The sequence below is a fragment of the Staurois parvus genome, unplaced genomic scaffold (genome assembly GCF_062004578.1).
Source record: "Staurois parvus isolate SC_StPar_1 unplaced genomic scaffold, SC_StPar_1.0 ptg000616l, whole genome shotgun sequence".
Lineage (NCBI taxonomy): Eukaryota > Metazoa > Chordata > Amphibia > Anura > Ranidae > Staurois > Staurois parvus.
Genome location: NW_028318412.1, coordinates 415,288 through 427,777, shown reverse-complemented (window position 1 = coordinate 427,777; position 12,490 = coordinate 415,288). Strand labels below are relative to the sequence as shown.

At 40.4% G+C, this 12,490-nt stretch overlaps 1 protein-coding gene across 1 annotated transcript in view; it reads right to left on the bottom strand.

Annotated features, from left to right (window-relative positions):
* Positions 1-7,590: 7,590 nt before the first annotated feature.
* The window catches only part of TRPM8 (transient receptor potential cation channel subfamily M member 8), a 75,746-nt gene continuing 70,846 nt past the window's right edge, over positions 7,591-12,490 (bottom strand). Inside the window, exons 23-25 of the mRNA XM_089693152.1 lie at positions 11,159-11,192; positions 10,986-11,060; positions 7,591-8,415 (exon numbers count right to left, since the gene is read on the bottom strand). Of these exons, the coding sequence (XP_089549278.1) occupies positions 11,010-11,060; positions 11,159-11,192 (85 nt within the window). The 3' untranslated portion in view covers positions 7,591-8,415; positions 10,986-11,009. The remainder of the gene's footprint in view (positions 8,416-10,985; positions 11,061-11,158; positions 11,193-12,490) is intronic.

The window sequence follows — 12,490 nt, the reverse complement described above, 5'->3', positions numbered from 1 at the left end:
TCTATTTACATAGTTACATAGTTAGTCTGGGTGAAAAAAGACAAAAGTTCATCCAGTTCAACCACAAAAAAAAAAAAAAAGAAAGTTATAATCCTACACCCACAGTTGATCCAGAGGAAGACAAAAAACCCAGCAAAAGAATGATTCAATTTGCTCCTGCAGGAAAAAAATTCCTTCCTGATCCCCCGAGAGGCAATCGGATATTCCCTGGATCAACTTTACCTATAAATGTTAGTATCCAGTTACATTCAGTGTAGCTAAGAAATAACCCAGGCCTTTTTTAAAACAATCCACTGAGCTGGCCAGAACCAACTCTTGAGGGAGTCTATTCCACATTTTCACAGTTCTTATTGTGAAGAAACCTTTCCGTGTTTGGAGATGAAATTTCTTTTCTTCAGATGTAAAGCATGCCCCCTCCAGACATAAAGAGTGCCCCCTTGTCCTCTGTGATGACCTCAAGCTGAATAGCTCTACACCGAGTTCACTATATGAACCACTGATGTATTATACATGTTGATCATATCCCCCCTTAATCTCCTCTTCTCAAGAGAGAAGAAATTCAGTTCCTCTAATCTTTCCTCATAGCTGTGCTCCTCCATGCCTTTTAGCAGTTTGGTTGCCCTTCTCTGTACTTTCTCCAGTTCCCCAATGTTCTTTTTGTGAATTGGTGCCCAAAATTGAACTACATATTTCAGATGAGGTCTTACTAATGATTTGTACAGGAGTAGAATTATATATCTCCCTCTTTTAATACAAAAGAGGATTTTGCTCACTTTAGAACCTGCAGCTTGGCATTGCATGCCATTATTAAGCTTATGATCTACCAGAACTCCCAGATCCTTCTCCACCATTGATTCCCCCAGTTGTACCCCCCTAGTATGATGCATGCATATTCGTAGCCCCCAAGTGCATAACCTTACACTGATCAACATTAAACTTCATTTGCCACATAGTTGCCCAATTAAACAGTGCATTGAGGTTGGCTTGTAAGTTAGAGACATCCTTTAACCACTTCCAGACCGGACACTTTTACCCCCTTCCTGACCAGGGCAATTTTCAGCTTTCAGCGCTATCACACTTTGAATGACAATTGCGCAGTCATGCAACACTGTACCCAAATTAATTTTTTACCATTTTTTTGCGACAGATAAAGCTTTATTTTGGTGGTATTTATTCACTGCTGGGATTTTTATTTTTTTTGCTATGTAAATGAATTTTAAACAAAAATTTTGAACAAAAGTGTTTTTTTTATAAAATTTTGCAAATAAATAATATTTCATCATAAATCTTTGCCAAAATGTATTTCGTTATCTTTTTAGTAAAAAAAAAACAAAAACAAATTAGTTTATAACCAAAAATTATAATTTTTAAACATTTTTTTTTACATTTTTATTTTTTTTTTATATTATTATTTTTTATTTATTTTTTTTTTTACATACTGTCACCCTAGCAGTACAGTGTCACCATGGTGACACTGTACTACTTGTGGGGGGTGATGAAGATTTTTTTTTTTTTTTTTTACAATGATTGCTTTTACACCCATATAGGATGTAAAAGCAATCATTTCTCTTTCTCTCTGTGTGCATTCCTGCACTCATTGAGAAATACAGAGTGAGCTGTGATTGGTCACAGCTTGTCACATGGTACAAGGCTGTTGTGAATAGCCTTGTACCATGTGACCTCTGTGATCATTCACAGATTTCACACGTAGTAAGCAATGATGTCACAAGTGACATCTTGCTTACTACTTTGCATGTGATCACTGATTGGCCAATCAGTGATCACATGATCGAGACCTCGTACAGAGGTCCCGTCCGACGATCGGTGTTTCACTGTGTCCGGAGGACACAGCGGGCACCGGATCGCTGTGCTGCGCGCTCCCAGGGAGCACGCACAAGCAGGGTGCGGGGAGGCCGTTCAAAAACGGCCACCCGACCCTGTACTGCCACCGTCCGGCCGTTCATATGCAACGGCCGGTCGGGAAGTGGTTAACCACCACCTGCCCAGACCTTTTATAAATCTTATTAAAAAGTAAGGGTCCCAACACTGAACCTTGGGGTACACCACTAACATCTCTAGACCTTTCACAGTATGAATCATTAACCACTACTCTCTGAATACAATCTTTTAGCCAGTTTTCTATCCATTTACATACGGATTTTTCCAAGCCTGTAGACTTTACCTTACACATAAGCCATGTATGGGGAACTGTGTCAGACGCTTTTGCAAAATCCAAGTATACCATGTCCACCGCCACCCCTCTGTCCAAGGTTTTGCTCACCTCCTCATAAAAAGAAATCAGGTTTGTTTTACAACTTCTGTCTTTCATGAATCCATGCTGTCTGTTGCTTAAAATATTTTTTTCCAGGAAGAACTCATCTATGTGGTCTTTTATTAAACTCTCCAGCAAGGGCGGACTGACAACTCATGGAGCCCCCGGGCAGTAAGACATAATGGGACCCCCTGTGCCCCCACCTACACTCAAGCACACCCACACAACACCCTACCTACATATTGCAGTTCAGCTGCATAGAAGGTGCATTTACATATTTACTGCAGCAAAGACTGCATGAATGTTCCCGGCTTCTTTCCGTAGAAGCCACTGGGCACTTTCAGGTTTAAAGATGGCTGCCATGTGGGGGAAGTGAAAGATAGAGGGGAGTGAAAAGGGTGAAAAAGAGGAGTATAAGAGAGAAAGAGGAGGAGGAGGAGAGAGAGAGAGAGAGAGAGGAAGGGATGAGGGAGGAGGGATGTTTTTTAAATTGCGCTAAAAATTGGACATGGCTTAAAAGGGGTGTGGTTTAATAGTGTCTGAGATCACATATAGTGCAGAATGAGGTAATGTGAATAGGGAATGTACAGTGTGGAGTGTATTATAGTGGGTAGTATATACAGGGAGAGGAGTGCGGAGTGTATGGCGGTGGGTAGTATGTGTAGGATGGATTTTTTTTTTACAATTTTATGATTTTTTTTACAAATTAATGTTTTATTATTTTTATCATTTATTTTCAAAATGCTTTTGGGTGGCCAATGGATGGTGTCAGTAGAGCAATGGTGTGGGTGTCAGAATTTTTTAATTTTTATTATCTAATTTTTAAATTATTTTTTACAATTTATTTCTGTATTATTTTTTTCACAATGATGTTGTGGGGGCAGTGGACAGTGTAAGTAGGGAGTGAACAGGGAGCACTAGTATATGTTGGGCTGTCATTAGATTGGGATGAATAAACAGAACCTGTACCCCCTTATATCGAAAGGAAGGGAATGGATGGAGGGAAGGAAGGAAGGAAGAAAGAAAAAGGAGGGAGAGAGGGAGCGAGGGAATGGATGGAGGAAGGAAGGGTAGGGAAGGAAGGAGGGGTGGGAGGAAAGAATGAAGTGAGGGGATGGAGGAAGGAAGAAAAGGGAGGGAGGAGGAAGGAAGGAATGAAGGAAAGAAAGAAAATGGATGAAGGAATGAAGGAAAAGGAAGGAAGGGGAGGGAGGGAGGAAGGAATAAAAAGGGAGAGAGAGAATGAAGAAAGAGGAGGGAAGGAAGGAGGGGTGTGAGGAAAGAATGAAGGGAGGGGATTGAGTGGGAGGGAAGGAAGGAGGGGTGGGAGGAAGGAAGAAACGGGAGGGAGGGAGGGAGGGAGGGAGGGAGGGAGGGAATGGATGGAGGAAGGAAGGAATGAAGGAAAGAAAGAAAGAAAATGGATGGACGAAGTAATGAAGGTAAAGGAGGGAAGGAAGGAAGAAAGAAAAGGGAGGGACTAGATGGAGGGAGGAAGGAAGGAAATGGATGGATGAAGGAACGGGAGGGAAAGAAGGAGGGGAGGGAGGGAGGAAGGAAGGAAATGAAAGGAGGAGAGGGAGGAAAGAATGAAGGGAGGGGATGGAGGAAGGAAGGAATGAAGGGAGGGAGGAAGGGAGAAAGGAAGGAAGGAATGATTGAAGGACGAAGAGGGAGGGAATGAAAAAAGGAAGGGAGGAAATGGAGGAAGAAAATGGATGGAGGAAGGAAGGAAGAAAATGGATGGAGGAAGGAATGAAGGAAGGGGAGGGAGGAAGGAAGGAAGAAAAAGGAGGGAGGAAATGGAGGAAGGAAGGGGATGGAGGAAGGAAGAAAAGAAAGGGAGGGAATGGATGGAGGAAGGAAGGAAATGGATGGAGGAAGGAAGGAAGGAAGAAAAGGGAGGGAGGGAATGGATGAAGGAAGGAAGGAATGAAGGGAGGGAGGAAGGGAGAAAGAAAGGAATGATTGAAGGATGAGGAGGAAGAGAAGGAAAAAATGAAGGGAGCTGATAGAGGAAGGAATGACGGTAAGGAAGAAAAGGGAGGGAAGGAATGAAGGAAGAAAATGGATGGAGGACGGAATGAAGGAAGGGGAGGAAAGAAAGGAGGGGAGGAAGGAAGGAAGGAAGGAAGGAAGGAAGAAAAAAGAGGGATGAAACAGATGAAGGAAGGAAAGAAGGGGAGGAAGGGAGAGCGAAAGGAAGGAAGGGAGAGAGGGAAGGAAGGAAAGAATGAAGGGAGGGGATGGAGGAAGGAAGAAAAGGGAGGGAGGGAATGGATGGAGGAAGGAAGGAAATGGATGGAGGAAGGAATGAAGGAAGGGGAGGGAAGGAAGGGAAGAAGGAAGAAAAGGGAGGGAGGGAATGGATGAAGGAAGGAAGGAAAGAAGGAAGGAAAAAAAGGGAGGGAAGGAATGGAAGGAGGAAAGAAGGAATGAAGAAAGGAGGAAGGAAGGAAAGGAAGGGGAGAGAGGGAGAGAGAGGGAGGGAAAGAGAGGTAAAGAGAGAGAGAGGGAGGGAGAGAATCACAGAGCTGCCGATTGATCTGGACAGGAGTGGCAGAGCAGATCCTCCCTTCTCTGCTCTGCAGTGGAGGATGGGGGGAGGGGCTGGACACTGTCAGAGAAGATGAGGCATCAGAGACCTGCGAGGGGGAGGGGGGCTGAGGATCACAAAGGGGGTCCCCAGGAGGGAAATCCGATGCACAGTCAGGGATGATCAGTGCAGTGGAGGGACAGTGACAGCACCGATCTCCCTGCATGGATTTCAACGAGGCAGCTGGAAGTCTCTCCCTCCCGCAGCTTTCAGCTGCTTCATTGAAATCCATTCAGGGAGATCGGTGATGTCACTGTATCTCCCCTGCACCGATCACCTCACTTTGTTCCCGATACATATCATCCATGGGGGAAGGGTGTGTACAGGGTGTGTGCAGTGAACATCCCACACCCATGAATGATATGTCTCTCACCTTCCCACTGGCTTCATCACCAGCACAGTGTCCGGAGCCCTCACCCGACTAACTGCCACCAGGTGAAGTGACAGGTGAGCTACTTCTGGGTTGGGATCTGAGACTGCCTCCTCCTCAGCTCCCCACACTGTCACTTGACAGTGATCCTCTCACGGGCCCCCTAATGACCCCAGGCCCTCAGGCAATGCCCGAATGTCCGAATGGTCAGTCCGCCCCTGCTCTCCAGTATCTTCCCAACTATAGAAGTTAAACTAACAGGTCTATAAATATCTATATATTTGTGGCCTTCAGTCCTGAGAATTCTCAGAATCAGACAATTCAGAAGTTTCATGTTTGTCTGACTTTTGTAACCCAGCTGTTGAAATGTAGAATGTAGAATTTATAAAACGGAAGTGAAGTAATTCACAACTATACATGCAAACCTTACTATGCTTTGAAACTGAATGTACATTACAGACCAATTCTATCCAAAACTGATATTTCTGATTTTGGTGCACATTTCTTCCAAATGTTTTCTCAAAAGGAATCTTAAAACAAGTCACTGAAAAAAAACACCAGTATCTCCATAATATGTATATACACGTAGTATACAATTTACCGAAAGGTGTTCATAATGTAAAGTTGAAGTGTAGCTAAAAAACATTTTTTTTCTCTACAGCTTTAGTTACATTACTTACCTGTAGTGAAGTATGGCTCACAACATGCAGGCTGCTGGATTCTGTAGAAATCTTCACTAAAGGGCTGCCCTGTCCTCTTCTTGCTGCAGAATTTCCAGTGCCGTGGGGATCAACAGCTTCCTGTCTCCGGCTTCAACTGCACTAAAGATGATGCAACAAGGACACAATCCCCTCCAGCCTTCTCCTCCATTGAGAAATTTTTTTTCACTGATTACACTGCCTGTAAATCGATCTGTGAATTGAGAAGAGAACCCTCTGACTGATCAGACTCTTCCCCATTCACAGATCGAAGCCATGATTTCTATACATTGTGCTGATGACCATGGCTTCTATAGAGTAGGGCTTGGGACCCAATAGGGCAGTGTACCTGTCATGGTGTTATGGTGAACAGGGACTAACGCAATCTGCAAAAACTGCACTGATGATGGCCAAAAAGCTTGAAACAGCGTTATGCAGTTTGGAATAAAAATGGTGCTATAATATTAGACTATATTTGTATAATACAGCAGTGGTTCTAGATGTGCATCTGGCCAGTGGGATGTGGATCAATGATTTGTATGGCTTCATCCACTGTCCTGAAATGAAGAATAATCCTCTTATTTTTGGGATATATGATGGAATGAGAGATGTGAATACTTTCTCTTTTAAGAGGGCTTTACTGTGTTATGAACTCTTTAGAGTAAGGGCTTTTTAAATACTTTAGTTCTCTCTCACCTTAACCATTTTGATTTTACGTCCTATTTTCCATATCGGAATAGGAACACTCCTATCAGCCACAATAGTTACTAAGCCTATTTATAAAAGTATATACTGTATAATAAAAACTGCCTGTGTGACCTCAGATATCCATCACAATAAAGCAGACACCAAAAAAGGGCAATGAGAAATTAAAGTTTGAATTTAATTGTTTTCAAAAGACTTTGACAAATGGGTCAATCATTTTTTTAATACTTGAGTTTGTTTCTAACATTATTTTTAGGCTAGGTTCGCATATGTGCGCAAGTTCCCGCATGCATCCCTTTTGTAGGTGTGTGACAGTGCTAACAATTCTTGGCAATCCTTTGTAATGTGCACACTTTGGCGCATGCCAAAACGCATGGTAACAAAGTAGTTTTGATGCAGAGTGATTTTACAAAAAAAGGTCAAGCACTTCTTTTGTGTGATTTTCCAGCATAGGGCAACCCATTGAAATGAATGGGCTGCCCTAAACACAACATGCAAAGTCATGTAAAAACACATGCACACTGTTGCACCTGCATAGGTGTGAACAGAGCCTCATTATAAACTAACATTTCTATAATGGTGATCATCTGATCAATCAAATAGTTTTCTTGATAATAGACTAAAAGATAAATAGAGTAAAAAAAGAAAAAAAAGATGTAATGTCTACATAAACCAGACATCAGACATCATGCTGACTTTCTTACTGTAGGGTTACATTTGTTTCATAATGTAGTTCAATGACCCAGCAGTTAAGCAGACATTTATTGACTGTCTAGTTATAGGACACTTGAAAGGGTCACCCATAAGTCATGGACAACAGTTAAAACTGATATATATGACAATTGTATAAGAGGCATAGTATGAAGTTATAAATGCTATAACAATTTCTTCTTTAACAACCACCATTTCTACTACAACATTAAACAAGTAGGCACAAGAAACAAAGAAGCATGTCTTCAGGAAGTTTATTTTTTTAATATGTACACAAGTACCAAACACGACATCACAAACATATACTGGCTCATCTCAAAAAGAGCAAAGCCAAACTGATGTTTCATGTGATTATGAACTCTTACTGGAGATACAAAACTAAGTATCTACTGGAGTCTTAGCAGTAGGCTGGTCAGGAACAGATTCTGGTATGAAGATCTGACCAGAGCTGTCAAACCAATGACCAGGTGAAGATTTTATTGTAGCGATTATTTGAAAATTCTTTAGACCACATTGGATGAGAATGCATGAGATATCTTTATTGTTGGAGGAGACTGTGTTGAATGATAATAAGCATATACAATACACAAGAATTGCATTCCATGCTTTGAAAACGTTCGAATAGCACTATTCTACTCTAACCACTATTAACACTTTGCTACCTCTAGGCCTATAGTCTATGTTTAAATCTCTTTTACAGTCATTGCAATCTTCCATAGTATGTACTTGTGTACACTTGCCATATTATTCCACAAATCGTTGGCGGTAAACCTGCTTTAACAGCCCTGCTATTGTTCTTCTGGACATTCTTCATGATTCAACGAGTAATAGGTTATATGTGCATTTAGGATGCTACTACCTATTTATTAGTCACCTATTCCATAGCATTAGTAGAGCATTTAATCTATTTAATAAAAGAGAGGTATAGGATGGAATTCTATTTGAATTTTCAGCAAAGGGCAAAACTATGAGAGCATCCATTGATGGTGTGACATTCTGAAAACTCTCTTCTTATATTTTCTGTAGAGAATGAAACCTGCAAAAAGTGGAACACTTGGGGTATCTGGATAAAGGAGGTCAGTGGAAAAGTAAGGGTAGAAGGGTGACATGTTAATGGTTAAAACAGTGAGTAATTCCATTTTTAAACTGCTGAATGCATTGTAAATACTGTAAATACTAACCGCAGCAATAGGACATAATTAGTCAATAAAACAATAGGTGAGTATCCATACATTTAGGATTCCAGATAGAACATTTTATAAAATCTAAAATATCAGAAATTGTATGCATTACATTCCACATACTACATAAATTGGGTTAAAATAGTACATGCAAAGGCTATCATTTGTCACTACAGATTGAGAGTAACGATAAGCTGGAATGTATTACCAGGGGGCTGTATGAATGAATTACTAGAAAATCCACCATAGTAGTGTGCACAGGGTTGCCTGCACTATGCAATTTCTAAAACCATGTCCCAATGGGTGGACTGTTATTACTTTGTCATTTTCTTTATTTAGTTTGTAAAATTCAAAATTTGAATGCTGCCTGAGCCAAGGTTTGGGGATTTTGGGGTGTCTTCCAAGACTGATTTTCTAGTAAATCATACTAATCCAAAACTGGCAGTGCCTAATATTCAGTTATGAGCTAATTTCTGCCTGTCAACTATGGTGACAGGTATACTTTAATTGTAACTATAGTACACTGGGTACTACTGTGATTTCCAGAAGCAGGTCCCGATTACACTTCACATAGAGCCAGTTCACACCAGAACAAGCTGCCAGAAAGGCATGTTCTGTGCTCATTTCTCACACCACGTTCAAAGTGCACTGCCTTTGCAGAGTGCAAACACGCCACAGGAACCAGATGGCATGGTACCACAGTACACTACCTACACTGCAGGGGAATGCACAGGTCCTGTATAAAAGTGAAAAGGTCCCTAAGGAACTTGCCCATGTTATCTCTCTCTCTCTCTCTCTCTCTCTCTCTCTCTCTCTCTCTCTCGCTCACTATTTATTTATTTATTTATTTTCAATATGTACTAATGCAACTGTTTTGTGTTACCTATACTTTATGTTGACATGTGCTATCTGATCAAAATAAAGAATTTTAAAAAAAGGTTCCCTGGAAAGTGCTACTGACTAATTTGCAGGCAAGCAAAGATTAAAGTGTTAAAGTTGCTGCTTTTACATGTGATTATCCATAAAGGCTATCTTTTGGATCTTCTTTTGGGAGTGCAGCCATCTGGATCTTTATTGTTTGAAAGATTAAAGTGTATTTCCACTTTTTCAGTCAAATTTGAGAACACCCCACTATATACACTATTTTCACATAGCATACCTAAAAAATAATTTTAAAAATAATTCTTACCTTTCCAATTGTTTGTTTGAAGCAGACCTCAAACAGACTGAACAATTTGAAATGAGGGGAAACTCAATCTGTTCCCCTGACAAAGAAGGACACACAGAGTTTCCCCTCATTCACACAGAATGCAGATGCCTAGCTTCTAGAACTTTAACCCTTTGGTAGCACAGACATTTTTTAATTCTAGTTTACAACTGATAATGAGGTCTACCAACACAGTACAGACAGGCATAAAGTGGTTCTAAAGTTACAAGTTTTTTTACCTTTATGAACTACTTGCATTAAGGTAAAAAACCTTTCAGTAGTTGTTTGCTACTCCTATCTCCCTAACACTTACCTGAATCCTTTCTCAATCCAGTGCTGTGCTCATCTACAGAAACTCTGCTCTTTCTCCTGGTCTCACAGGGCAGATTGATAGCAGCAGGAGCATTTGCTCCTGCAGCTGTCAGTCAAATCCAGTGAGGAGAGAGGAGGTTCGGGGCTGTTCTGTACAATACCAGTGCACAGAGCATGTAAGTATAAAGCTCTTTTTTATTTTAGGTAAAAAAACTGAGCCTTTAGAATCACTTTAAATATGGTTACCATTAACTCCCTAGCACTTTCAACATAGCAGATGTTATTGCAAATGAGCAAGAAAAATGTAAGCAGCAATTTTTACAGTAAGTCATACTGTGTGAATGAGAACATGTAACAAATATAGAGCAGGTGTTATCCCAAGTTGGCTGCAAAAGTGAAAGTGAAACTTTAAAGTATTTGTATGGACAAAACTTGTGTTCTTAGTTTTACATTTTACGACCTACTGCTACTCCCTACTAGCTCTTAGAGTGGGGAAGGGTTCAAACCTATATCAAGTTATGTTTTTGCTGTTTATGTCCTGCTGGAGAGATTTTCACTCACTTTAGGACAACAGGAAGTGAGAGAAAATCCCCCCAAAAGTGAGGCTAATTCCCTTTTTGGATACAGTAGTTGTCACCAGAACATTTGTGCCAATTGAAAGATTCCCCCTCACTGCTTGTTCTCATGACACCTCTAAAATTTTGAAGCTCCACTTGCACTCTGTCTCAAGTATTATGGTTACCAGGACAAAGAGGTAAATTTCCCCAGTGGGGGACACAGACAGCGATAGAAACTTTGAAGAAGGTCTAATTTTACCTAACTCTATCCAAACTAATAAAAAAAGAAATTGTTGCCTTTACATGCACTTTAAAGAAATAAAACTGGGAAAAGATAAAATAAGCAAGCTTTAACTGAAGTTGTACAGTACATTACCATTTTACTCTTGTGTATAGGATATCACTTTATCTTGCTGCTAAGATCTTTGATTAACCCTTTCAAGTCATTTAGCTGTGAAAAGATGTAATATAGATTGATGAACTGAAAAACTGATAAAAAATATGACACTTTATATGTTCATTCAGCAAGAAGAAAGATGCTAATCTTACCTTTGCCTCCATTTGCTTAAATCTCTGTTCTGTCCTATAAGGAAACAAAAGCAGTTTAGGTCCTGACACATCTGACTGTACTGCTTTCATGTACCTTTTATTTAAGTGGATTTGACTAAAAGACGTACTCTTATATTATTAAATAACATATGAGGGAATACAGCGCCAAAAGAACTAAATTATAGTGATAAGCTGCTAAACCTCACCCTCTAAAAAAAGGTATCCATATAAATCAAAAAAGGTAGCGCTTATTTAAATCAATAATAATCACATAATAAATAATTAAATAAATCAAACCCTATTTGTGAAAGTGATAAAATAATATAATAAATATATATGTGAATATCATTAATAAACGTGCTGCAGAAAAATGTCTCTGATATCTTTCAATTCAAAAAATGTGATGTGAAGAAATCACATCTTATATTATTATTATTATTATTATTACTACGAGTTTATATAGCGCCAAAGGGTTTGCTCAGCGCTGTACAATAGGGGGGGACAATACATGGCACAGTACAACAAAGACAGACAGCGTACGAGGGGTAAGAGGGCCCTACTCTTACGAGCTTACAATCTAGGAGGGAGGGGGTAAAGGTACAGTAGGAAGTGGCTGGGGGGGATGAAGTGGTAGGAGGAATGAGGGAGGATGGCCGTTAGGTGAGGGTGGGGTAGGCTTCCCTGAAGAGATGGGTTTTGAGGGAGCGCCTGAATGTGAATAGAGAAGGCGACAGTCTGATGGATTGGGGCAGTGAGTTCCAGAGGATGGGGGAGGACCTGGAGAAGTCCTGCAGTCGTGCATGGGAGGAGGAGACCAGGGAGCAGGATAGAAGGAGGTCCTGTGAGGAGCGAAGGGTTCGGGTAGGGTGGTACCTGGTGATCAGATTGGTGAGGTAGTCAGGGGCAGTGTTGTGAACGGCTTTGTAGGTCAGGGTAAGGAGTTTAAATTTGATGCGTTGATATTAGGAAGACATTTATTAGTTCTTCACAACATGAGATGCTATGACTTTCTATTCATACTGTTCTCAACAACAGATTCAGAAAGTACTGTCTGACCAACAAGGATTGTCATATTTCTGGAGCTGAAAGTTTTTCTTCCATGCTTCCATAAAACCATTATATAATAAAGAGCCATTGGCAGATGTGATAGTATTGTGAATTTTATGTAAGGTCAACATTGGGCCCTAGAAGATCTGAGGATAACAAATCACATCTTATATTAGGAAGACATTTATTAGTTCTTCACAACATGAGATGCTATGACTTTCTATTCATACTGTTCTCAACAACAGATTCAGAAAGTACTGTCTGACCAACAAGGATTGTCATATT